The 26,481-nt window shown below is 42.3% G+C and overlaps 2 protein-coding genes across 2 annotated transcripts; one reads left to right on the top strand and one right to left on the bottom strand.

The window, feature by feature from the left end:
• The first annotated feature begins 95 nt into the window (after positions 1 to 95).
• nedd8 (NEDD8 ubiquitin like modifier) lies at positions 96 to 6,950 on the top strand. The gene is made up of 4 exons (XM_010748240.3): positions 96 to 319; positions 403 to 450; positions 545 to 627; positions 3,842 to 6,950. The coding sequence occupies exons 1-4, from the start codon at positions 302 to 304 to the stop codon at positions 3,993 to 3,995; spliced, it is 303 nt and encodes a 100-aa protein (XP_010746542.2). The 5' UTR covers positions 96 to 301; the 3' UTR covers positions 3,996 to 6,950.
• slc7a8a (solute carrier family 7 member 8a) lies at positions 6,051 to 25,133 on the bottom strand. Its single transcript, XM_010748241.3, has 11 exons — positions 24,294 to 25,133; positions 18,938 to 19,142; positions 15,755 to 15,906; positions 11,157 to 11,282; positions 10,351 to 10,504; positions 9,808 to 9,931; positions 9,457 to 9,560; positions 9,132 to 9,228; positions 8,865 to 9,014; positions 8,143 to 8,320; positions 6,051 to 7,910 (listed from the first exon to the last, which is right to left on the bottom strand). The coding sequence occupies exons 1-11, from the start codon at positions 24,421 to 24,423 to the stop codon at positions 7,756 to 7,758; spliced, it is 1,575 nt and encodes a 524-aa protein (XP_010746543.1). The 5' UTR covers positions 24,424 to 25,133; the 3' UTR covers positions 6,051 to 7,755.
• Positions 25,134 to 26,481: the final 1,348 nt, after the last annotated feature.

A 26,481-nucleotide genomic window follows, 5' to 3' on the forward strand; every position in this document is an offset into this window, starting at 1 on the left:
CAAACGTCGTAAGGGCTTTTTTTTTTTAAGTATTCGGGGATAGGTTTAGTTTTGGTTTTGTTGCGGTGATACTCACGCAAATGTGAGATGTTTTTTGCGGGGGTTTTTTCGGCGGTGAATGAAGTCAAATACGTAAGTTGAAGTTGAAGCGGAACCTTTAAGGAGGCGGTTGGAGGTAACACACAGAGGAAACAGCCATTAGGTATATCGAGTGTCCTCACCAAAACACCTCTTTATTAAACCAGTAGACTCAGTTTTTGTATTAAATCAGTTTATTTGATTGAAAAACAAGCCAACAAACATGCTCATCAAAGTGAAGGTAAGGCAACGCGAGCGTTAACAATCCATCAATCAAGAAAAAAAATGACCTAAACGTGTTTGTTTGTTTGTTTTGTGACTCAGACACTCACAGGCAAGGAGATAGAGATCGACATAGAGCCCACAGATAAGGTGTGTGATCATGTTTTTATAAGTTAATGTGTGCTGCATGCTCGTGTTTATGTTTTATATATTGAGCAATGTGTGTTTGTGTTTGCATCTGCAGGTGGAGCGCATCAAAGAAAGGGTGGAGGAGAAAGAAGGCATCCCTCCACAGCAGCAGAGGTTGATCTACAGTGGGAAACAGATGTAAGATTACTTTATTTAAAAACTAAACCTGTACTGCCTGTGTGGGATCATATATCCAGCTGAACGCCTTGAAAAAGGTGAAGTCTGCAGCAGCTGGACTGTTTGTTTGTCTCATCCATATACTAGGAACTAGAAAGACTAGACTCACGGCCTTTAGATAGATAGATAGATAGATAGATAGATGATAGAATAGATAGTATAGATAGATAGATAGATAGTAGATCTACTTTATTTATCCCCAAGCTGGGAAATTATAGTGCGCAGCAGCATTACACAAAGTGACAACAAAAAATTATACTTATTAACGCAAGAGGTGACTGTAAATTATGACCTAGCTTTTGTTATACAGTGTGATGGCATGTGGCAGGAAAGATTTCCTGTATCTGTCCCTTCGACAGCGGAGCTGTAGCAGCCTGTGGGAGAAGCTGCTCCGCTGTCTGTCCACTGTGTGGTGGAGAGGATGCTGCTCATTGTCCATGATGGAGAACAGTTTATTCAGCGTCCTCCTCTCCACCACAAAGGTTTACCTTAAATAGGTGAAGTCTGCAGCAACTGGACTGTTTGTTTGTCTCATCCATATACTAGGAACTAGAAAGACTAGACTCAATGATGTTCGCGTCGGTTCGAAAGATGTAGAAGAAGAGAAACCTTCACTCATCAAAAAGGGAGGAGGCCCGAAACATATCGAAAAGAAAACACGAAGACAAAAAGTTGCCACTGAAACAATAATAACTTTTATTCATTTAAAACAAATGAAAACAACAGAACAAAAAGGGTTGGAGGAGAAAGAAGGCATCCCTCCGCAGCAGCAGAGGTTGATCTACAGTGGGAAACAGATGTAAGATTATTTAAATACCCCCAAACTAAACCTCACAACCTGTACTGCCTGTGTGTGATCATATATCCAGGTAAACGCCTTGAAAAAGGTGAAGCCTGCAGCAACTGGACTGTTTGTTTGTCTCATCCGTATACTAGGAACTAGAAAGACTAGACTCAATGATGTTCGCGTCCTGGACAGGGAAGACAGGTGGTTCGAAAAGATGTAGAAGAAGAGAAACCTTCAATCTCAACTCAACTCAACTTTATTTATAAAGCCCTTTAAAAACAGCCGCAGCTGACACAAAGTGCTGTACATAAAATAGAACATGAAATAAGACATATAAAACAAAGAACAATATAAAAACAATAATAAACGATAAAACAATGTTAAAATAATATTAAAGCAAAAACAGAAACAGAGTCTCATGCTGGGTTAAAAGCCAAGGAATAAAAATGGGTCTTAAGACGTGTTTTAAATATGGACAGTGAAGGGGCTTGTCGAATGCATAACGGGAGGTCATTCCACAATTTAGGACCAGCAACAGAAAAGGCTCTATCCCCTCTCAATCATCATCATCAAAAAGGGAGGAGGCCCGAAACATATCGAAGGAAAACACGAAGACAAAAAGTTGCCACTAAAACAATAATAACTTTTATTAATTTTAAAACAAATGAAAACAACAGAACAAAAAGGGTTGGAGGTTCCCGGCCGAAACAAACAAACAAAAGAGAGGAGGGGACGTCGTGTCCACCCCCAAATTAAACCAAACTGAAAAGAAAAGAAGACCGAAAACAGGACTACCAGGGAACCTCCGAACCAAAAGCTAAAATAACTATACTAGGAACTAGAAAGACTAGACTCAATGATGTTCGCGTCTTGGACAGGGAAGACAGGTGGTTCGAAAGATGCATTACATTACATTACATTACATTTAGCAGACGCTTTTATCCAAAGCGACTTACAGAGGAGGACATAAGCTGAGAAAGGTGTAAAGGAGCACAGAGTAGTTGTTAGTTTTGTTAGTTTTGTTAGGCAGGGAAGCATTCTCGAAAGAGAAAAGTTTTTTTAAAGGTCGAAAGGGATGTTGCTGTTCATTCCACCATTTGGGGACGACCACAGAGAAGAGTTTAGAGTGACCTCGCTTTGCAACTGATGTAGAAGAAGAGAAACCTTCACTCAACAAAAAGGGAGGAGGCCCGAAACATATCGAAAGAAAACATGAAGACAAAAAGTTGCCAGTAAAACAATAATAACTTTTATTAATTTTAAAACAAATGAAAACAACAGAACAAAAAGGGTTGGAGGTTCCCGGCCAAAACAAACAAAAGACCAAGTATCCACCCCCAAATTAAACCAAACTGAAAAGAAAAGAAGACCAAAAACAGGACTACCAGGGAACCTCCGAACCAAAGCTAAAATAACAAAACAAAACGGTTCAACGGGCTCATGGCACGGGGGGAACCGGAGCCTCAACCTCATCACCAGGTCGCCTGCAGGAAGAGAGACAAGAGAGAGAGACACCTCCTTAAGTCAGCTCAAGCTGACGAGACAATAAGTCTCACCTGAGGTCTCAGAGAGAGAGAGAGAGGGGGGTGGGGAGAGACAACAACTCACACAGTCCTACCTCCTGGCCACACGTAACAGCCTCAGACACCACTTATCCTCCACCTACAATGCAGCACCTCACACTTCAACCATCGGCTACGCCCGAGAAATTCGACTCCCTGTATCTCGTCCCCGAACTTGATTGAGGGGTGACGATCGAACTAATCTCTAATCATCGCCGTGAAGAGAAAAATCAGGTCTTATCTGATTCAACGTGCTACCCAGCTACTAAGACAGGCTGTGGTTATCTCGCGACTTCCTGGCGGGCCTCCTAGCCTGCACAGTGAAACCCTTTCAAATGATCTAGAACGCGGCGGCGGCGCGCCAAGTTTTCAGTCAACCCAAGAAGTACACATGATAAGTAGTCTTCGGTTCTGCACCCACCTACTTGGATCCCCTTATACAGACATTTGTTACCTCCTCTCAATGAACGACGCCCCGTAACCTCGGGGCAATCCAAACTTTTCTCGTTCCTACCAGATCACAGCGTCCTTCAGAAACCTCCTGAAGACCTCCAGCTCTTCAGAGAGGACCTTGATTTTTTTCCCCCTTTCATCAGCTAAATGACTAAATGTAAGTAAAGGAGAAACCTAAGCCAACCTTACCCACCGGTTTTACATGCGAAGATATAAAATAACACCAGGGTTATGCTCAAACTAGCACCTGTGTCATTGCAATTATTCGTCTCGCATCGTAGCAAATAAAAAATAGATGAAGTTTAGCTTTTTAATAAATGATATTTCTCCTATCTCACTGCCCTGCGTTCCCTTTGTCTCTATTTTGTCTCAGGAACGATGAGAAAACAGCGGCAGACTACAAAATCCAGGGCGGCTCTGTTCTCCATCTGGTTCTTGCTCTGCGAGGAGGAGGCGGAGTAGGAGGAGGTGGAGGAGGACGGGCGCCCCGCTCTCCCAGAAGCCTCCACTTCGAGCCTGCGTTGTAGCCGTCGCTCGGAAAAAACATGCCTTAGCTTCTTTTGTGATGCCTACACTGAGCGGTTGCACCCACCTCGCCTCACCTCCCGGGTGGCGTTGTAGGCAACACAGAGCCACTGGTAGAAAGAGTTTGATCGGTTCTTCTACTCGTGGCAGCCACTTCCCCACAGCTGCAAACACTTCCCCCTCACTGTAACATTGCCCCGGTGAGACACTCCACATGTTAAAGCTGCTCTGGCAGAAAAAAAACCAAAGTTACTTTTAGAATTTGGCTAAAGATTGAGCTTATTTGGTCGCTACAGCTGTGCATGTAAGCACAGAGGTTGTTTTTCGCTGCAGCTTAAAGACGCTTCAAGGAAACTTATCCTTGGTTTAGTCATCGCCTTCAGAGTGCGACACAAACGTTTTATTCTGTTCTCTACAAATCGCAAAAATTAAACGAGGCTGCTGGGTGTATCAACATATCAAAACTCTCCGGTGTAGGTCAGCTAGATGCGTTAAAAAAAAAAAAGAATAGTTTGACATTTTGGAGAATATGTTTCGATTTCTGGCTGAAAGTTCGATGAGACGACGGACGCCACTTTCATATTTTTCTTAAAATAAGACAATAGCTGGCAGCCGTCGCTTAGCACAAAGACTCAAAACGGAGGGAAACCGCTCTGCCCGACAGAAACAAAACCTTCCTACCAGCACCTGTAAACCTCTGGATGTGAATCTACCCCCAAAAAACAAGTTTAAAACAACAAATTTGAGCTTTTTTTTTTGGAGGTTTATGTGCTTGACTGTTTCCTTTCTCTGAGCAGTTGCGAGGGAACCAAGTTAGTTACTGGCTGAAACCAAGAAGTAGTCTAGTACATAACCCTTTGTAATTGTGATTTCTACACGTATAATGTGTTCATCAGTCGGCTTTAGAGACAGTCAGGTGGATTTTGTTACTGTTGGACAGAGAGTCTTATTGTGGCTTCTCATCTAACTCTCTGCCGTAAAGTAAATTAGAGTATTTCCTAAAATGTGGAACTATTCCAATAAGGGAAAAGTTTCGTGCCCGTTAAAAACTTCCTGCCACTAATCCTAAATCCTAAATCATGTACCGTAAGTATGCATCATAAGTAGACTGAGTGTGTCCATTGAGTAGGATGATGTTTTATATCATTTCATATGAATTGAATGTGTTTTTTTGTTTTGTGCTGATTGCACGTTTTACTGCTAAGAAGACTAAGGAAGGTGCCGGTGATGGTCTTGTCTTGACGGCGGTTTCAGTTTACATGGATACTGTTGAGTTTGTTTGTATGTTCGGAGATGCAATCTTCCCACTGCTGCCCTCTTAGTGTGCACAGGAATGACCCATGCTGTGGATCAGTTTGTCAGAAGAATAAACTCATGTTGAAAAATGCCATTCTTTGTCGTTTGAAAAATTTGGCTGTACAAAGGAGTCGCTAAAACACTCACGTGTATTTTTTCTATTTTTTATTCTTGTCACGCACTCACCACCAATATGTACATTTACATTTTTTAAACACAAAAATAGAAGTTCCAGAGACACGTCGGTCAAAGAATGCCTCTAGGTACGGTAGGTAGAACGCAAACAGCAACTTAAATTAGAGACCAACGTGTACACAAAATGATTTAGAAATAACATTACCATCAGGAAGATTGTAGCAAGATGATGTATTTCTAGGAGAAGATTTACCAGTACAACATAAAAACATGTTTCCACCACTCTGAAGGCCAGTTTTGGTTTGAATTAAAGCAAGAGGAGAAGGCGGCAGCTTGTCAGAGAGCCTCGAGCAGCAGGAAAGTCCAAAACAAAATCAGTTTCTTCAGACTTTTAGCAAGCATGATTCGATTTGAACATTTCACTGAAGTTGCTGTCTGCACAGGTTGCACATAAAGCTGCAGCATATTCAGGCCTCATTTATGTTATGTGTTAAAGGTGTGAAATTCAGTTAATATGTTAGAAATTAAAGAATTTAATCACTTTTTTTTTTTTACATGATCACATAAAGATATATATTTAAATATAAATGAGGCCCTGAATTACAAATTCAAACATTAGTCAGTGGTTTTTTTTTTATTTACTAAGAGACAATATACAGTCTGTCATGACATCTGTGTATACTGGAAATACACAATAACCGTACAGGCACAAAACACAATCATTGTACTTGTAAAGACATCCAAGACACCCTGTTCCCCCTTACAGTTAACAAGAGAAACATACACGATACTGGCTTAACTTTAACCATACTTTCTCGGTAGTTATATTTATTCATGCATGTCTGCGAATGCCTGTTCCTTTTGATAGCTTGTAAGATCCTGAGGAAATAAATCTCTAAAAGCACCAGTACAGGCATTTTTAGCAAAGATCGGTTGAGTTTTAGGCAGTGTCTGTATGGAGAAGGCAGTGGGGATGCCCTGAGAGACTAATAGATTATAGAAAGACCGAAGGTACAAGAGTACACAATGTGTGCGTTCATGTATGCAAGAGTGTTGTTACTATAATATACAGCATAAGTATAGATACATAACTATTACCAGACGACATAGAATGGGTTCACTTGGGTGCGTGTTCTTTGCTGGTGCCTGTACTAATATTGCACTAAAATCTCTTCTAGTGAATTGCATGAATCAAAAATATTTTTTTAATATATTTTTTTTATGCAAAGCTCTTATTTCTACATCCTAAATAAAAGAACAAAAAAAAAAAAGCTGGATGGTAAGCTACAAAAATATTTTCTGCCATAAAACACAGGCATTCACGTGTGTCGGTGTAGGAATCCATCATGTATCTATCTGTTTATCCTTTCTAGTCATCTACCGTATGTCCATGCTGGACTTGCAGTTATAATGGGTTGTTTATCTGTGTAGTGTCCATACATAAAAAAAAAAAAAAAATCCATAACTGACACTGTTTCTTCCATAAACGTTAAAAACATCACGAAGGAGCTGCAGCGGCACCCAAATACAGAATATTTTCTAATTAAGGCAATTAACAAAGAACTGTGCACAGTTTTCCAGCACACATCAGCTTTCACGGTTGTTGCAAGAGTAAAAAAAAAAAAAGGAAAAGGGTCAAGGTGTATATGACTTTGAATAGAAAAAAATGAATATCAACAAAACTAAATTTAACATATTAAAACTAAAATAGCGACATGATATAAACAATTATCACAATTATAAAAAATAAAAGAAGAAAAAAAAACCTCTCGGAATCACAGTCACCTTTCAAAACAAAACACAGTACTTGGTGTACTTCATGACATGAAATGACTTGATCTGAATCAGATTTTCGGCCTTCGACAATCAAAATACAGCTTTGGTGTGTTGAATGGATGAAGACAACGCAACATTTTACAGTTAAGTGTTTGTCGTATCACCGTGCAGTAAAGTCCTTACAGTAGGAGTGTGCAGGGAGTGTGTAGTGGAGAAGAGCAGGGTGATGACGACAACGACGACGACGACGAGGATGAAAAGTATTGAACGGTTAAATGTGTTTTTATTATTGAGGAGCTTCTTTATTGCACTTTTGAAAGACCCTGTACAAGAAAAGTTGGAGGTCATATGACTCTAAACTACGTTTGGCACAGAAATGATTGATTGAAATGTTGCTGAAAAAACCCAAATAAAAAATATCAGAGACAAAGTGTGTGTGTGTGAGAGAGAGGGCACGAGTGTTGATCAGTTATATCCACTACAAACTGTGTTGTGCACACCCACATGTGAGTCTGTCTGTTTATTTTGGGGCCAGGTGCCGGAGATAAAGACGTTTTAGCAGTCCGCTGACTTGTGGTTGTCCTCTTCGTTCTTGGACAGAGGAGACCTGGCCTCCTTCATTTCCTCTCCTTCCTCTCCGCTCCCACTGCTACTGGTTTCGGCCGGATAAACCACCACACAGAACTTCTGGCCCAGGTATGTCATCTTATCTGGAAGGAGAAAAAAAGAGCGACAAAAAAAAAATCAGTCACCACCTCCACCTCCCTGTAAACCCAAATAATTTTTTATATTTCTGTATGGATTATTTTGGACTTTGGAAAGAGTGTTTACAGTTCAACCCAAGCTACCTACATACTTAACACAAACATGAGAGTGGTATCAATCATCTAACCCTTGGTAAGGAAGATGAGAACAACCGAGCCAGCGTTAAGCTTCACTTACTGACGAAGGCGTCGAAGCACTGTGGCTTATTGTCCCAGTAGACTCCGAGGAAATAGACGGGGACGCCCGTCAGCATGATGGCCAGGCCGATGCCGCACACCACGGGCTCGGAGTAAAGGGAGAAGATGAGCAAGAAGGCCCAGAAGATGAGGTAAATGACCGGCCATATCAGGCTGATCTGTAAAGACAAGAACAAAGCAACAACTTATTACACCCGTGTAGACACAATCAGTCTGGTAGTTAACTGCATTTAGTTAATCTGCGATAGTACACCGTCTGCGCCACTAGAGAGCAGCATTCAGAAGGTTTATGGCTGCTTGAAAACATACTCCGATTTATCACTTTGTAAAAGTATATTGTGAATATTTTTGATATGAGACTTTACTAGCTCCAATTCTGTTTTAAAATATTTTGAATCTGGCTTTCATGCTGATCTGATGATTGATCTTCTCTTTAATGATTGATTTGATGCAAGAAAAACATTTTCTGGTATTTCTTGACTGCAATACATTGTTTACAGACCTTACTAAGAAGTATATTTGAGCTGTTCTCTGCTTTGTTTGCAATACTTCTACTTTTTTGTGTCTGTTATTTTCAGATTAGTACAGATGACAATATGTAAAGATGAAGTTATGGCGTGGCAGACGTGCATTGCTGCATGTATTTGTGTTTACATTATTTGGTACATAAAGTGCAAAATATACTGTAAAAAGAAGACAAACCTTGATTGGTCTGTGCATGTCGGGCTGTTTATAACGCAGCACAATCTGCCCGGCGACAGTGACTCCATAGAAGAGGTAGTTGATGAATCCCACGTAGTTGATGAGAGTGTACATGTCGCTGGTGCACAGCATAAGTAGGGTGGACAGGCACTGAGGAACGAGAAGGAAAAGGAGGGTCAGAGATGGAAAGTTTGATAGTTTGTGGTCTCCCTGTAGCTTCTTCGTCTACGTCTGATTAGATTTATCAGATGTGAGCGCAGTACTTACAGTGAAGAGCAGAGCAGGGATGGGAGTGCAGCGTTTCACGTGAATCATGGCCAGCAGACTGGGGAGGTGGCCCTCTCTGGCTCCAGCAAAGAACAATCTGTGAGAGACAGAAAAAGACAAAAGTTAATACATAAACAGTAGTTAAATCTATAGCACGTTTACACTGTATATGATGAAGAAGAAAAGTTTGGAAGGGACTTATGAAGAGGGCGAAGATGAGGATGACAGAAACCAAAGAAAAGTTCATAACGTGACACTGAGTTTGAATCGGGAGTCAATTCAAGCGTCGATCGAGGGTTAGAAGTCGTTATCGGGGCCAACTAACCGTGAAGAGGTGAAGAGGGAACCGTTGACTCCCCCGAAGGTGGAGAGAGCCACAGAGATGGGCATGATCCACGACATGACTCCCAGCAGCTTCTCACCAAACGTCTGGGATGGAGGAGTAGGAGGATGAAGGTTAGAGGTTGGATGACGGTTAGATGCTTACTTCATCATGTACAATTAAAACACTTGTGCATTGACCAGCAGGGATCACTAGAGGGAGACAGAGTTATTCTGCTGTCGAGGTGTGTGTGTGTGTGTGTGTGTGTGTGTGTGTGTGTGTGTGTGTGTGTGTGTGTGTGTGTGTGTGTGTGTTTGAATGACGTCCCTCTGCGTCACGTTTCGAGCTACTCACCACGGCAACGGCGTTTGAGGCCAGCAGCTCCTGGGGGCTCATGGCCGTGACGTAGGCGATGTTGGCAAAGACGTAAACGAAGGTCACGAGGGGGATGGAGATGAAGATGGCACGGGGAAGGTTCCTGGAGACGATAAATAAAAAAAAAAGAGCGACGATTAGGAGACAGAAGAGGGAGAGAGGAGGGAGAGAGAGGGGGGATTTGAGGTAGGAAATTAAAACTTGTACCTTAGGGGAGGTGTATTAATGGATACTGAGGTTATTAAAAATACGTGGGTTTGTTTGAGGAAATGAATAAACGTATCTAGGTCATCGGCCAGCCACTGGGAATGATAGTGAGAACACGCTAAATTGAATAAATCTCAAAGAGCTTTAAGAAAAAAAAGGGATCAGGGATTAAACTTGGAAGCTCAGTCTGTATGTAACAGCGAATCTCTGGAAAAAAAAAGCCGCTTTAAAATCTAGCTATACACCGATGCAGTGAGCCATTCAGCATTGTGAGAACGTTGGTTTTCTAAACCACGACCAGGTAAAGTGTCTTACACGTAGGGATCCACCAGCTCCTCCGTGACGTAGTTGAGGAAGTTCCAACCTCCGTAGGCGAAGGAGCCTTGTAGGAAGGCTAAGGCTATCAAACCCACATCGTACTCCTGGAAAGGCTCGAAGGCATTGGCTGGCTCCAACCAGTAGTATTCTCCTACAAGTGGGGAAGACAGTGAAGAAGATTAGATGAAATCTTTTAGTTCTTTTGTGTCTCATTTGTACGATCGTGTCGAGCTAAGTCGCTCGGTTCCTCTTAGGTTTGCTGATGTTGTTTTGCTGTGAGCGGTGAACAAACTGGTTTCCACTAAAGTCTGGACTTGCTGCGAGGAACCCAACCATCAAATGCAATAGATGTGTGGAGAACAAGTTGTAGAAGAAGTGCCTTGTTTGTAAAACCCTACTGTGATCTCCCAACTGGGAAATACTCTGTCTGTGATCTTTAGAAATCTTGTTGCATTAAAGTATTTCTGCAGTCACATACAGTCCCCCCCTCATATATGACCTAAAGTTTCCCATCAAATCAGCCGCCGAACTCTTCATTTATCTTCAAACACTCGCACAGAAATCCCCGTATTGTTGTTACAAGGGCCTGTTTTTCTGTGGCCCCCTAATCCATGTTGTGACAGCGAACCCACACAGGCGTATGTGAAAGCTAATAGTCGAGGGCCTCAGCAACTCACTGAACCCTGTGGCGTCCACAGGGGGAGTCTATACTGTCCCAAAAAGGACTGAAGATGTCCCAGATGACCATGAGCGAGTTCAGCATAGAGAAACCACCGAGCACAGATGGCGTTGGTTAAGCTTACCCTTGCAGATCTGCACGATGCCCATGATGATGATGAGGCCAAGGGCCAGCAGCTTGCCGGCGGTGAACATGTCCTGCACCCTGGTGGCCCACCTCACACTGGAGCAGTTCACCCATGTCAGCAGCACTACAAGCACACAAAAACAAAACATATTAAAACACAGAGTGAGTGCTTATTTTACCCTCTTAAAATCCAGTTTTTCTCATTGGGTTTTCCCTGAAGTGCCTTAAAGTCAACTTATTCCATGCTATCAGATTAGATTCTGCGTGTCTTGTGCATCATTTCTCCAGATTTTCAGCCTGACATATTGATATCTTTGGGGATTTTGGGCTATCCGCTTGAATTTAAAAACAAATCTGTCCGATTTGAATCATGTTTCTCTGCACAATCTGAGTTTGTGCTGACGAGTTGGGAAACGATGGAGTGAAATTATAGATAAGGGTTTATGTGTTGGCTGTTTTATTGCTCTTGTAAAGGAACTGTATCGTTTGTAGTACTAGTGATACTCGGATAATTTACGAAGAAGTTACGAAATCGGTTACGGTTACTGATAACCTGGTGAGACAGAAGAAGCCGGGTCAACAGCCTTGAAGTTTTCATGACGATTGAAAGTGAACTGACCTTATGTCAGTGAGTGGAGGGAGATTAAAAGCTGCACGCTTGAACATACGTGACGTGCCTTAACGCTGCAGCGACCTTTGACTGCTGCTGAACTTCAGCCGTTATCTCTTACAACTCACATTTTTACCACCTATTGTAGGTTCAACGATTCAAGTTAGCTCCTCCTGTCTATGAAAAACCATGAGATGTGATTGAAAACTCTCAAAAATGCTGCAGTATACACTAAAGTTTGAGGGAATGATTGCTAGTCTATAATTTACGTTATTACACCTTCGATTTATCACCTGCACAGGTGTAAATACAGTGAAAGTGTGTTTGGCTGTTTAACTGTCAGTTACTAAGTAATTTCATGTCAGGGTGTGTTGATTTGATAAGCCACCAGGTACAGATAACCCTGATATACCTGAGAATGACATGTCACGAGCCCACTCAGTTTGATAGCGATAAAAAAATAATCATAAAAAACAACAATGCTGTATATCAAACTCCATCCGTCTGACATCTAGGAAAGATAAAACAAGCCCTAAAAAAAAATTCTATTCAACTTGCGGCTGATCTAACGATGATAATGGATTTGAGTTGCACTGCTGGATACGACAGGCCAGAGAGTTCAGGCCAATAGGGGGGCCATTAAATAACCGACTCTTTGTGGGATTAAGTTCATCGCATTAAATAACTCTGAGGCAGAGCGGCAAAGGACACAAAGGCAGATGCGAACATGCAATGGGTCTGCAGGTGCACATACAAAAACGTATGTGCACCTGCAGACCCTGTACCTGCACCTGTATCTGTGTGAGGTACAGAAGTGCAAAGAGTGGGCTTGTTCGTAGAGTTGTAGTGAAAGCTGCTGCTTGTACTCCCACCACAAAAAACAGGAAACGAGACACACACTGATGGGCTTATGACTTGTGTACTAAACATACAATGAATGCAAATGCAGCTAACTGATCCTCATGACTGAATACACCTTAAACCTCTCTACTCACCAGGTGATCTTTCACCAACACACCGCACCATAGTAACAACATATGTCCTCCCTCCCTCCTCCTTCTCCTTCTTGTTGATTGTTTAAGGCTGCGATTTAACACCTGAGGACACATTCTCCGAAACGCTGAGCCGCGGGGCCGCTCAGCTGTCTGTAAGCTGAGTATACAAAATGTGTGTGTGGGAAACTTGCTGGGTTAACTATGGGCCCGCTTTAAAAACACGGCAAGAGTTATGACCTCGCACACGGACCCCGGGGTGAATCCCACCCGATGTTTTTGAAATGGTACACCTTGGATAACCAAGTGACCAGACCTGACAGCGTCTGGTTTGACTGTCATGGGATCTTGTTGTGATTGGACTTGTGGCTAAATAAGGATTCAATATTCTGCCAATATCGCAGAAATGTGTGCATAAACAAACAAGGATGACATCAGAGTTGAGGGGAAACAGTTAACCTCTCACCCACTTTTCCACTTTCTGAACAACAACAGCAAAACAAAAACATCCACAAATTCAGCAACTCAGGTTTGTCCCTGAAAATCTGTCCAGTCAACACGACAAAGAGAGAGAGAGGGAGACAGGAACATCACTCTTCTGAGCTTTGAGAGTTGTGACCAGCAGGTTTTGTCAGAACTAAGCACATTTCGCTTCAAGGCATCTCAAAGTGGAAGTAGGCCAAGAAAGACAGGTAAATGTAGGTCAATGTGCCTGGAATCCAAACAAAAAAATGCAGGCCACTGCCATCGTTGTACTCTCTTGTGAAGCCAAAGAGGAAGTGCTCTTTGTGTTTGTGTGTTTGGTAGCAGAGTATCCGAAACGCCAAAGTAGTAGAAAGTTAAATCGTGCATGTACAAAGGAACAAGTCATTCGTTTTTTTTGGTGTAGACCCCAACTCGCGGACGTTTCTCAAACTTTTTATACCACGAACCACCTCCGAAAATACTCTTCTCTCTGTGCATGGCATTGAAACCAAACAGCGTAGGTCTATTCTGATCTGGAGGTACTCTGCAGGGAAGTCAAGTACCAACAGTGGTGGTACTTGAACCACTCGAGAACCAGTGCTTTAAGATATTTCTATGGCACTTTTTTTTCCCCCAGCTTTTCTTTTCATTTCTACCAAATACTTGCTTTATAGTAACCTCTAGCGTCAGAGTAGACCTCCACCTGAGCAGATTCTCTGTTATTTCAGTTGTTGTTGCAGTTGGAGAATCCTGTTTGTCTTGTAAATGTCGTCAAAACACTTGATTTGCATAAACTGCAGTAACTGTTGAAATATTTCTGAGATATCATGCTGACTGACCAAGAGGTGATTAACCGGTGGAGCTCTTGGTTCACTGAGTGCAAATGCAAAGCCTTTGGAAAGTGAGGTCTTCCAAGCCCAACAGGGAAGCCAACTGTGCCCATCTGCCAGCAAACAGCATGTCACAGGATGTAAACTGATCTCTAAGGACTGTAGGCATCATGTATGCACAGAATTGTGACAGAAATGTACACAAATCCCCTCTCTCTCTGTCTGTCAGTCTCTCTCTTTCAGGGTTATGCCTAGTCAGGCACGGTATTGGTTGAAGATGCAGTCAAGTAAGATGCAGGCAAGTTTTTCCTCACTCGAACCGAGGGTCTAAGGACAGAGGGTGTCACTCCCTGTTCGGATTGTAAAGCCCTCCGAGGCAAATGTACTTTGTGAATTGATTGATTGACAAATAAGTTTGCAGGATATTTTTTTTGGCAGCATTTATCTTTGAATTTCGTCATTCCGCTGATTGTGACATATCTTCGTAAATCTTAAAGTAGGATGCATTATATTTGACAGGCGAGATTAAACGGCGTTATTATATAACCCTTCACACGTCTTGCTTCATAGTAATACACAAACACATACAATACATGCACTCTTCTTCGGCGTCCACGCCTGTCTCTCTGGCTGGCTGCGGTATTTTGCCCGTGTGTGTGAACTTTGTTGAGGGATTTGACTCGACCACTGTCATGTCAGCAGCATTTGTCTTCACATTTTCGCTACTAAGTGCTACACTTCTCTAGCTGCTTTGCTTATTCTCTGACTGAGGGTTAAACAGCAGCGAACCGAGACAGAGAGTGACATTAAGTGATAAATCAGATCCTTTAAATAACTCATAGACAGCTTTGATGATACAACTGCGACAAAAGTGTCTAGTGTCTCAACCCTGAGCGTCACTTGTTTCTTATTCTTTTACAGTGCACTCTGTGGCAGTTTTGAATATCTGAACCTGTCTCAACAAGTGCAACGCATAAAGCAATTTGAATCCGTTTGCTCTATCTTCAGGCGATATGCACTTAAAAAAAAAAATATCTCTACAATCTCTTTGATCCAAACTGAATGTACAGTATGTGCAGTCTGAGCTGAGAACTGGTTCACGAGGAAAGTTCGAAATGGCAGGGGGGAAACAAAGGTGCCCATAGGTGACAAAACCCACTTCGCAGCACCTCTAAAGCTCACTGTTTAACATGTTATATCTTCACTGTTTCTTTCTATAAGCTAAGGCTGCTTCGTGTTGACTGTACAGACACCAAAGTGGCATCAATCCACTCGTTTAACTCCTTTGGACAGAGCCAAGATAGCTGTTTTTGTACCTTCAACTCTGTAAGAATGCGCCTCACCATTTAATTTCTCAACCTCTGGCAGAGGAGTCAGAGTGTTGTCATAGCATGTTTCCCACACATTAAAGGGAAACCAGTTTCCTCAAAGAAAATACAGTCTTAGTGAATGATTTGATTAAAGAAAGAAAACAGAGGCACAGAATAATTAGATTTGCGTGACTGTTTCATCTAAATCTCTGTAATTAATAAATAGTCATTATGATGACACACAGGTGACAGCTACACCTCATCCCTTAAGCGCTTGTTGAACAAGTTTGAATGAATCCATTTCTTGAAGGAAAACTAAGCGATAACTTTACCGGTAAACTATTTAGTGCCATGCTCGTATGTAAGTCCTGTGATCCTGTTTTACTCACGGAGGCAGACGGCAGCCAGCAGACGCAGGCCATTCTCTGGCGGGAAGCATGTGGGGAATAGAGGCTGCAGGACGTAGTTGGAAAAGGTCAGCGCAATCACAGCCTGGTTGGTCGGGTAGATCACCAGCACAGCGATCCACAGACGCAGGAACCTGAGACAAAAAGGAGAGAAAGGGTGGCACGGTTACAAACAAACAGGCATGGGAGAACCGGTAGGGTGATAAACAGGAGGAAATATATCACAAAAAAGTACATGGTACATCCTTATACTCATGTTCAAGCCTCTATCAGCCTAACCCTGGCTACAAAATGTACTATTTTTCCATTGACTGTCTCAACTGCTTGCGGGATGCAGGAAGTTTTTCCTTGCCAAGTGCCATTTGGGTCATTTGTCAAAAAATCCCAAAATATTCCATGAATTTTCCGCTTTTTCTTTGTTTTCTGTCATTTTAAATTCAACATCTGTGTGTTTATCAGAGAAACAAGCTATTTAAATGTGTTGGTTTTTACTATTTTGTGAGACTTTAAAAGCTAAACAATGGAAAAAAAATACTCAACAGAAAAATAATAAATAATAAAGTAAATAATAAAGTAATAAAAAATAAGTAATAATTCCTCGTCAACCCCTTGAGACAAAGCGAGGGGGGGAAACCCAAAGCCACACTGTTAGTAGTGACAGTGATAAGGAAACTCAGCTGCCGTGAAAGTTTCAGTTCTTTCGTGTTCATGTTTCAGTTGGAAGCGTTTGTGATTTCCCCTCAAAGGTTTTTAGTCAGAGGAGAAAACCCTCGACTGGAAACCAGACTAGTATTTGTTTAATTCTGGCATCTGGTGTAACTGGGGTGACTAACGCGACTAACGTCTGTCTGTTGTGATGCAATATTGTCGAACATTGCAGATGTTTTTATCTCATGCAATCATTTCGATCTTTTTCGTAGCTAGAAGGTGATTTTAAATCGGTCGTCCTCTCACAGAAAGAGACTGAGCATGACAGGAGGAGTCGCACTGATTGCGAGCCTGCTCAGCGGTGACATGGATGGTCACTGGAGCTACACAAACACATTAATACAGGAGGGATGAGGGAGAGCAGGAGTAGTTTTTTCATGAAATTCTTTGAAAGCTTACAGAGGGATCATTACAGCTGACTGCGTTAACAGGATTGTGTCTAACTGGAATGTGTGTGTTTAATGTACAAATGTAAATTAAAATGCAGGACAATGCCGGCTGAACCTCTAAAGGAACATTTCCACAAGTACTGTCGTTTGTACTTCTACATTTTCTGTAACTTTATACTTTAATTACACAAAATATCTCTAACTTTGATTTGACAGCTGTAGAGTTACTTTGCTAAGTGGGTCTCATATTCTAAACACGTGATAAGCTCAGGTTACATGATGCATTGTTAGAGATTAAACAAACCAAAGCTCTGTGAAAGTTATTGTATATTAGTTTGTAGTAGTATTGTATACTGTAAAAAAAAAAAGAAATCTGTCAATGACCATAACTGTTAGTATGGACATTTTGAGGGTAAAGGGTAAATAACGTTCGTAATGTTTGTAATTTTACAGAGTTTTGTATACAATAAAAAAAAACAGAAAAGTACCGTATTTTTTGTAAATTTCCATTTTCTTTACATTGTAGTACATATGGCTGTGATTAGAGGATTTAGTGGTGTTACTACTTTTTAGAGCTGATACAGTGTGTATTATTTTCTGTATAATTCAGAATAATCGCCTAGTTTCCAAAAGAACAAATCAACATGTTCAAATTGTTTGTTTTTGACAAACAGTCCAAAAACCTAAAACATATTAAATTTACTATCACAAAGGACTAAGAAGAGTAGCAGATATTCAGAGAGTTGTTGGCCTTTTTTGGTTAAAAATGACTTAAATGATGACATAATCTTAATGAATATAATCCGAGACGACAACCCCGATCTAACCACTTCTATACAATAACTTCCTGCATCCTGCGGCATCTATAGTAGTCACATTTTGGGTGTAACACAACCAACATTAGTCTGACACAACAAAAGAGCCTTTGTACTTGGACGACATTGTCCACTCCAGTTGTGTTTGAGCGCACAACTTTTTACGAGCTCTTCCCTTTTTTTTTTTGCTTTACAAGCCGTTAGTGTACATATATCCGTTGCTGCAGTTATGGATTTATACGCACATGCCACCTGGCCCGCACACACAAACACACACATGGGGGATAAAAGGAGCGGGACAACAAAAGCAAACACGCCTTGAACACGGTTTATTTATCCTTAAGAGAGGGCATAGGAGAACGGAGTGGCCCCCAACACTTCAAACCGAGCATGTGAAGTTCATTGATGTGTATTGATAGCTACTTGTACAAAGGGACAAAAACAATCATTGGCTGTTTTGTCTGGTTGAAATCCTCTCCCAAAATAACCTGATATACTGTATGTAACAATGGTCTTAATCTGTGTTTACAGTCTGGGCAAAGGCACAGCGTGTGTGTGAAATCCATGCTAACAAACAATATTGTTTTGCTCGGAAATGAACCTAGAGCGGTTCCCAAGCGTTTGCTGTGGGCGCCGATGTTGTAAAACCAACTATGAATGCATGAATGGAAGAAGAGCTGAGAGGAAATCCAAAACCGCAACTACCTGACATTCATATACCAGAGAGTCACTGTGAAACCACTGTTTCTGTGACTGCCAGTATCTGCTTAGCGTTTGTTACGACATCTGACTTCTGCACTTGGTGGACTACAGGCGAAAAAAGACCCCCCGCTTTGGATCAGGATGCCTGACCTACATCGGTAGGCTCATCCACCAGGATAAAGAGAGGAATCTAGACACACTAAATCCATGTCAAATTAACTTTAATTGTTCGGGAGGCCCCTTCTTCCAGAAGAAGTGGGTCAAGTACTTAGTCTGATGGGAGTTTATCAGACTTTACTGACCTGGGAGTCTGTAAAAACAAATATTACAAAAATATGACGCCTCATAATAACTTCTCACTAAGGTTTTAACCAACGTTTCAGAGGAGTAGTGAAGAAAAACCCCCCGCCCAAACTGGAAAACCACAAACCCATGGCTTCCTGCACATGGCACATAGTGATACAAGTCTGTTTATCATTATTATATTATCATTCCTACTGACTCATCTCACACCTAGAGATGTTATGGGGTTACACCTCTCTGTTACTCACCCAGCCAGCCCTCCGAAGATGTCCTTGACGTATGAGTAGTCTCCCCCAGACTTGGGGATGGTGACACCCAGCTCGGCGTAGCACAACGCCCCGATGGCGGTGATGACACCCGTGATGATCCAGACGAACAAGGCCACGCCAACGGAGCTGGCGTTCTCCATCACTCCCTTCGGACTGACGAAGATACCTGAGCCGATAATGTTACCTGGTTTGGGAGGGGGGTGAAGAATGGAGAGAGTCGGGTTACAAACCGATAAAGAGGTTGTTTTCAATGTTGTGTTAAGTTGTACTGTCTGTGTGTGTGAATGGGCACAGGTGAAAGCAGGATAGGTATTTAAAATCCACTTAGTTGCCATGGAAAGCACAAAAACAGTTGTATCATGTCACGTCCAGCTTCTGTAGCTCGCAGACTTTTAAAGGAAGGCGAGAAACGAGTGAAGCGATGGGTGTTTGCTTCCAAACAAGCTGATGAATTTGCAAATAAGTTGCCCGAGGTGCTTTCTTTTGAGTAGAAATTCACTTTTTTATAGTTATTGAGGGACTTTCACTCGAGGCATTGTGGCCAGATAAAGAAAACGAGCAGGAAAGAGACAGAGTGAACAGGAAAAAGAACGAGGTCATGAGTAGAAAGTGGACAAAAAGAGAGAGAGAGAGAGAGAGAGCACAGTTTGAACAGAGATGCAGGGGGAACACTGTAATCTGCTGACTTAGCGCGGAGTTATGAGGAGATGGAGCAAGAGAGACAGCGGGTTAAAGAGTGCACAGAGGGAGGAGGGATGAGAGGTAGATGCAGACGGGGGAGAATAATGCCCTGACAGGTTCAATGACCATCAGGCTGCCAAAAGCTGAGAGATGGAGGCTGAGAGATGGAGGGACGGACGATTGGGCTCCGGTCCAACATGAAAAGAAGCCGGGCCCGAGCCTCCGGACAGATTCACCCTGTGACAAAGCCCAGGTCGGAGGTCAGGAGCCTCCGATCGGATTCGGCTGACTGTGCTTGAACCCGGCAGCCAATAAAATAAAGGCGTCAGGGTCAAAGGTTGAAGGTTTTGAATCATAACAGGCTGACTGGATTATAGGCTGAGTGCCATTTTACAGTACAAAAGTCAAAGGTATGAATGATACTGTCACATTCTGCATGGAGAGTGCAGAAATTGCATTTTTCCTGCTACAACTGCCAAGAAACTACAATATATAACTATATATTCAGCTAGATGCCTGGTCATTCATATCTTTTATGATGTAAAAAAATGTAAAATATTTGCTGGTTTCAGCATGTCTTTAGATTTTCAGCTACTAGACGGACAAATATGAAAACTTAGAATCCAAATCATTAAAAAAAGGTTGGATTAAACCACTATATACACTTGATTTATTCATAAAATCTGATAATAATGATTAATTGCGGACAGATCTGGAATATCTGACCGTAAGCCAAACCAGGTGCTCGACTGAAAGCAAGGAGGACATGCAAATTAGTTCAACTTAGACAGATAACATATGTATCTTATGTAACTCCAGTTGCAGGTAAAAGGTTAAAAAAAAGACAGGACGGCAAACAAACCACCTGACCCCTGATTAAGTCCACATGTTTACGGCAGCAGAGGTCTTCAGTGCTTTGACCTTTAACATCTGGCTGTCATGCACTGACTCAGCACAAACTCCCTGATATGCTTCTGCGGCGTAAAGTTTGTGCAACTTCGCTTGCATGTTCGTGTCACGTGGACGGTTTGCACATGTCGACATGCTGACTAACGTGGAATCTCTTCAGATTTCCTGTTCTTGTGCTCTTTTTTTTACATCCTTTTGTCTCCAACTGTGCCAAGGGGCAACACGGCTTCTTTAACAAAAAATAGAAAAATGAAAAGTGCTGGCTCGCTCTTGACCTTGATCTAAGACCAAACTGCATGTTCGGATCAATTTTCGAGAAAGCACTCTGGATAAAAACAAACCTGCAGCAGCATGAATCACCACTTCTGACTCATTGTCATATCTTTTACTCTTGTTACAAATCACTGCAGGCCTCGGCCTCTTTTAGCGCAGGATATTTTGATATCCTGCTTTGTCGATTGGACTGTTGTTTCACAAAGGAAGAGGCTCGGTCTCAGACATGCTCTCTGAGCACATTTCTGTTCCTCTTTGGACTTCGTTTGATGTCTTCTGACAGCGACTGAGGGCTGAGGCTCCGTTTCAGACTTCACAGACTGCTCTGAGGTTCCTTTGAGGTCTTAATAGAGGTTATTATAGTTTAAAGGATACAGTCGGAGCATTTCTGCTTAATTCTGACTTTGTGTCCTATTTTACATGATCTGTAATTCGTTATTCTGGCTACTAATTTGGCGGCTGTTTCACTATGATTTAATCTGCTGATTATTTTCTCGATTAATCGGTTGATCGTTTGGTGAAGAACGTCTGTTCCAGTCATCTAAAGCCCAAACTGAAGTCTAACAAACACAAATATCCTGGAGAAGCTGGAAGTAGGGGACGTTTACATAAACGATTAATTGATTAATTCTGTCCATCAAGTGACTGATTAATCGACTAGTTGTATCAGCTCTACTCATACTCATTATTATTGCTGCCTAACAAAGAGAACTTGATGAGGCTAAATAAAGGTTGGAATAAAATGTATCGACGACGTGAGATTGTGTATTTTTTGATTTTGAGATTGAGAGTTTATCTAATGTCCTACATGCAAACGCCGCGCCTGAGAGCTGGAGTTTGTTGGGAGTTATTTGTTAGGATCTTTGAATATTAACAAGCGAGCGTGTGTTTGTGCAGCATTAAGATATAAGCCTAATCAGCCTTCATTAAGCCCTGTAAGATTAGTTCTTGCCTATCCTCCAGTGGTAAATCCTCGTTCAAACAGCCATCAAGCTGAGGCGACCTGCTGCTCGGCTCCACAGAAAAAAGAGACAACCGAGCTCAATATTTAATCAAAGTGATGTGAATATCAAGTCGACGCAGCAATTTAATTACAAAAACACATCGATCGGAGTCGAGCTCAGACATGTTTAAGCCTGACGAGCTAATAAAACAGCATTATCAGGGTGTGGCCTTCTTCCAAGTGGCCAAAAGTACACTTGTAATCCTAATTCCTTTGCTTTGCACATTTCTAGGTTTATATATGAGCGTGTGTGTGTGTGTGTGTGTAATAAATGCTTGTACAATAGGCCATAAAACCATTTGATGTCCTTGGTGCACTCGGCCCCCTTTTCACTGGAAAACCCAGCGGGGCATGTTCACAATGAAAAAGATCAGACGAGTCACCTGACTTCACTTCACGTCCCCATTTTCTCCTGCACAACGTGAGCTGAACGAGCATGAATGGGTGACTTGGTCAAGGACAAAAACGAAAAGAAAAAGCCAGCCAAGAACAGTCTGGTGACCAGGCTGAGGTGGTATGGACTCCGGACGGCCATAAAAAATCCTTTTAAGAAGGCGCAGAGCTGCCAACATGTTTCTTAATAGTCAGGGTGCTCGATAAAGTGATTGAATGATCTACATGTTTCTGCACAGATACGCTTCAGGGTGGGGCTGCAGAGAAAAGATGCTGTCAGCATGCACAGGGGGGTGACAGGGCGTATTATATTGAGGTTTTGCACACAATTGTTGCCTTGGAACGCTGCAACAAAACATTATTCTATCAATAAAAAGCTTGCACTGTGACTAGTGATTACATACTTAGAGACTGAGAAAGAACGAAGCCTTCTCAAAAACACTGTAATGCCAAGGTCACTCTTCATCCCTCTGCTGTTTTCCCAGCTTCTTGTCTCTCTCTCTTGGGAATTCCCACGTGCACGCACACACATTCACACACTCTCACACTCACGTCTGCCTTCTTTCCTCCTGTTACCGTGGAAACACATGAATGAATGAATGAGTCACCACTACTCCCCTTCTCCCTTTCGCCCTCCCAAGGTCAAAAACCCAAGCCCACACATTCGGCTGATAGGCCCACCATATTTCGTATCGATTGATGGTTTTTATCTCGTCTTGTTTGTCGTCTGCATTGATCGATTGTCTGCCGTCGCCCTGTGAAGAGCCCTGCTACTGCATTTGTGTCACTCCCCTCCCATTATCCAACAGATACGGTCACGGATGATTTGAGCTTCATTGCCGATGATCAATCTAAATCATTTTTAATGGAGTTCAACAGTTGCAGCACGGTTTAAAGTCAAGTATATTCACGGAAAATCAACTGGTAACTATTTTTCTCGTCTAAATGATTTGTCAAGCTTGAAAAAACACACATGTTCTTTAGTTTAAGCATCTAAATTGTGACGATTTGCTGCTTTTCTTTGTGTCATATCATAATAAACTGGATTTTAGTGAATTGTAAGAGGTGTTTTCACCGTTTTATGACGAAATAATTCATAATTTATCGAGAAAATAACCATCAGATTAAATGATAATGATATTAACTGTTAGCTGCAGCCCTGGTATGAAGACACATGGGTTCTCCAGTTATGCCTACATCATATTTTGTGCTACTATGCATGCAAATACTTAAAAAAGCACTTAATGAAGCTCCTGTTCATACACGTGGGTAACTAATGAATCTAATCAGGAAGCAATATAGACGTGTGTCTCTATGTGTGATGCAATTCAAGTTGAGAAGTCTGCAGGAGACAGATTACTCATGATGAGTAAGACTTTACCTATCTTATGGATTTAGTATTTTATGGCTGCAGGACCAATTTATGACTGTTGTCCACGTGTTACCGGCCTGCCGTCTCACTGTGTGAGTCATGTGTGTCCACTGAGCATCAGAGATGAGGTTGTGTGTGGGTGGGTGGGGGTGATGAAATGATGGTTAGAGCAGCAGACTGATGCAAGACACACTGAGATTGTGTGTGTGTGGCTCTAAGTTACCATCCTTTAACCTTTAATGTTTAAGCACATCCTCAATTATTGTTTGTCCTGGCACGGTGCACAGCTGCAGGTCCTTTGTCAGCCATAAACTTTTTATGTTCCTGATTGAATTGAGTGGAATCTGATCCCAATGCAGCTGAGGACTTAAAAACAAGTGGCTGCACAGACCCTTCTCCATATTTCACCCCCTCTTACTCTCTTTAAATCTCAAACACACTATTAAAAGGCAGTATGGCTGCATTGAATAGAGGGGAAATGTAGTTGTTGGCACCATATGGCAGATCTCTGAGTGGAGTTAAATCTGGGGTAACTGGACTTGGTTGTAGATCCATGAAGACGTTGCACCTCTCATCCAAGTCTGGTGATCTACAACCAGATCCAGCCTCCCCAGATTGAACTCTTCTTAAAGACAGATGACATGAGAACCTCCACAGATCACATGGTAAACGTAGTTCAAGTAGAAACCATGATGAAGACTTACCAACAATAATGCCGCAGGCGCTCACAAGCCCGATTTCTTTCTTGAGCGCAACTCCACCTCCCGACTCCTCACCGGCAGCATCCTTGGAGGATCCCGCCGTGCTGCTTCGTTGTCTTGGACCGTCCGTCATTTTGATGGTTGGACTTTTAATCTTCTAACAGAACCTGATGCTGGTCCGTGCGCCTGCCTCGGCCTCGGCTTGAGCTTTGAGCGTCTCCTTTCTGTGCGTAAAACCACTGAACACTGAAACGTGCCAAAGTTGATCGTGGCTGCTCTTGTCAGCAACTTGTGACAATGGTGCTGATCAGAAAAATGATCAAAAACATGCAAAAAATATAGAAAAGATCAGTGCGTCCGCAGCGCAAAAGTCCTGAGACGTTTCTTCAAGGACTTTGGGGCAGTTGACAACCAGATTTGACTCTTGTACTGCCCTGCAGGTGTCACAGGTGGTGCTACCGGGTCACAATCTAAACGCACATCAAGTCCAGTTACCGAGGAAAAAGCGCATATTCCACTTGGATTCCTTTTTTATTTTATTTTTTAAAGAAAAATGCAACACAAGGAAATAGTCCTTCACTTCTGCTTCTGCTTCTGCTTCTGCTTCAAAAAAACAACAACACCAGCAAAAACACAAAGATCTTTAAAAACAACTAAAAGCTCTCACTGTTTCCTTGTTCCAGGTGTGCGCTGAAGAGACAAAACGCATCCTCTCTTTGCGCAACGAGCAGCGAGCAGCTGACAAATAGAAAAATTCTCCTGAAGTCGTTCAGGGTCCGCTTTCCAAACATAGGACCTGCGCTGTGCTTGAACAGGAGAGCTTGTATTTGAGTAAATATACATGCTGCTCTTTCATATGAGTACAGTAGGACCGCCCCCCCTTTTTCTTGCTCTAACCCCTCCTACCCAGAGAGCTTGTTTTTCCTTCTTCTCCAGGACCCTCCCATCTTTTTTCTTTTTGCTTTTTTCTTCTTTACCTCCCACCTATCAGCTGTTCAACCCAAATTCAATCCTGCCACTGTGCAGAAAACTTCCCTCCCCTCCCCTTCAAACAAGGCAGCATAAGCAAAGATTGCAGCAACCTTTTCTGTCTTCTTTGTCCTGCACTTCCCCTCTCTCACACTCATTCACACTTATTATTCAAGATGCAGCAGCAGCAGCAGTCTAAATTTAGCCTACACGCTGAGATGACACTACTCACTCTGCATGCTGCAAGACTGCTGGTGTGTTTCCACCCATGCTGCTGATAATCCAGCTTCCAGAGCCAACCTTTAAGACCAGCTGTGTCCTTGACAAAAGAGTTTTTGTAAAACAAATGACCGTGAGGATCTTCTATCCCCCGGGTCACACCATTGTCCAATATTAAAGTATAATATTTGAGATATTCAATGTGTCTGTCATTTTCCTGATGTGCAAATGACCTGAGCCGGTCTGTCATTTGAAACAAAAACCCTTTGACTTTAAAAAAAAAAAAAAAAAAGGTTCATATCAAAGTGCTGCTGCCTTTAAATTAAGATAAGCTGCGAAAGAGGAGGAAGAAACATCATGGCCGACATGACGCAATTCACGTGACAATTCACTTTATTAGAATAAACGTAGAATAATGACTCTCATTGTCATGTTTACATGTGTTTATGCGTGTGAATACTGTCTCTATGCGCTGGTTTTGGAGGATTCGGTGCTTTCCCTGAGGATGCTCCAGCTGCAGGAGGAGTCTTGAACCTCATCAGTTAAAACTCTGCATTATTGGCATCCTCCTGTGACCTCACCTGAGAGACCCCCGCTGCTTCCTTAACAACTGTTGACTCATGATAGCCGGCGCAGAACAAAAGGCAGGAATTACATAACGCCCGGCGACTAATCTCAACGCCCGAGAAGGCCGGCGTTGCAAACTTTGCTGAGTGGACAGAACAAAAAGGTCACCTCAACAAACTCTGACTGCGCTAACGCAGTCCAGAGTTTAGCTTGCACCCCCTGTCCACCTCTGACCCGGATATTTGTCTTTGACTCTCTTGTCATCCGAAGGGTTTGCTCATGCACTGCAAAAATGACTCTAAATGTACCTAGTCAGTGAAGCAGGAAGGGGTACACACTGTGGAAACACTGCTCACTCACAGCACACATGCTTGACCATTAGGGAACAGGTTAGTGGGCCAGTTTGTTGACATTCTGCTGGCCGTACAGTGCGGCC

The sequence above is a fragment of the Larimichthys crocea genome, chromosome I (assembly GCF_000972845.2).
Source record: "Larimichthys crocea isolate SSNF chromosome I, L_crocea_2.0, whole genome shotgun sequence".
In the NCBI taxonomy this organism is placed as follows: Eukaryota; Metazoa; Chordata; class Actinopteri; family Sciaenidae; genus Larimichthys; species Larimichthys crocea.

What these genes read in the sequence shown, in the direction of transcription:
- nedd8 (XM_010748240.3), top strand. An exon ending in ACATAGAGCCCACAGATAAG is followed by an intron (nt 451 to 544) that starts GTGTGTGATCAT and finishes TTGCATCTGCAG; the next exon opens with GTGGAGCGCATCAAAGAAAG. An exon ending in ATCTACAGTGGGAAACAGAT is followed by an intron (nt 628 to 3,841) that starts GTAAGATTACTT and finishes ATTTTGTCTCAG; the next exon opens with GAACGATGAGAAAACAGCGG.
- slc7a8a (XM_010748241.3), bottom strand. Translation starts at nt 24,423, where the DNA reads ATGACGGACGGTCCAAGACAACGAAGCAGCACGGCGGGATCCTCCAAG. An exon ending in CCTCAAACGCCGTTGCCGTG is followed by an intron (nt 9,561 to 9,807) that starts GTGAGTAGCTCG and finishes CCTCCATCCCAG; the next exon opens with ACGTTTGGTGAGAAGCTGCT. An exon ending in TCCCTCTTCACCTCTTCACG is followed by an intron (nt 9,229 to 9,456) that starts GTTAGTTGGCCC and finishes TGTCTCTCACAG; the next exon opens with ATTGTTCTTTGCTGGAGCCA.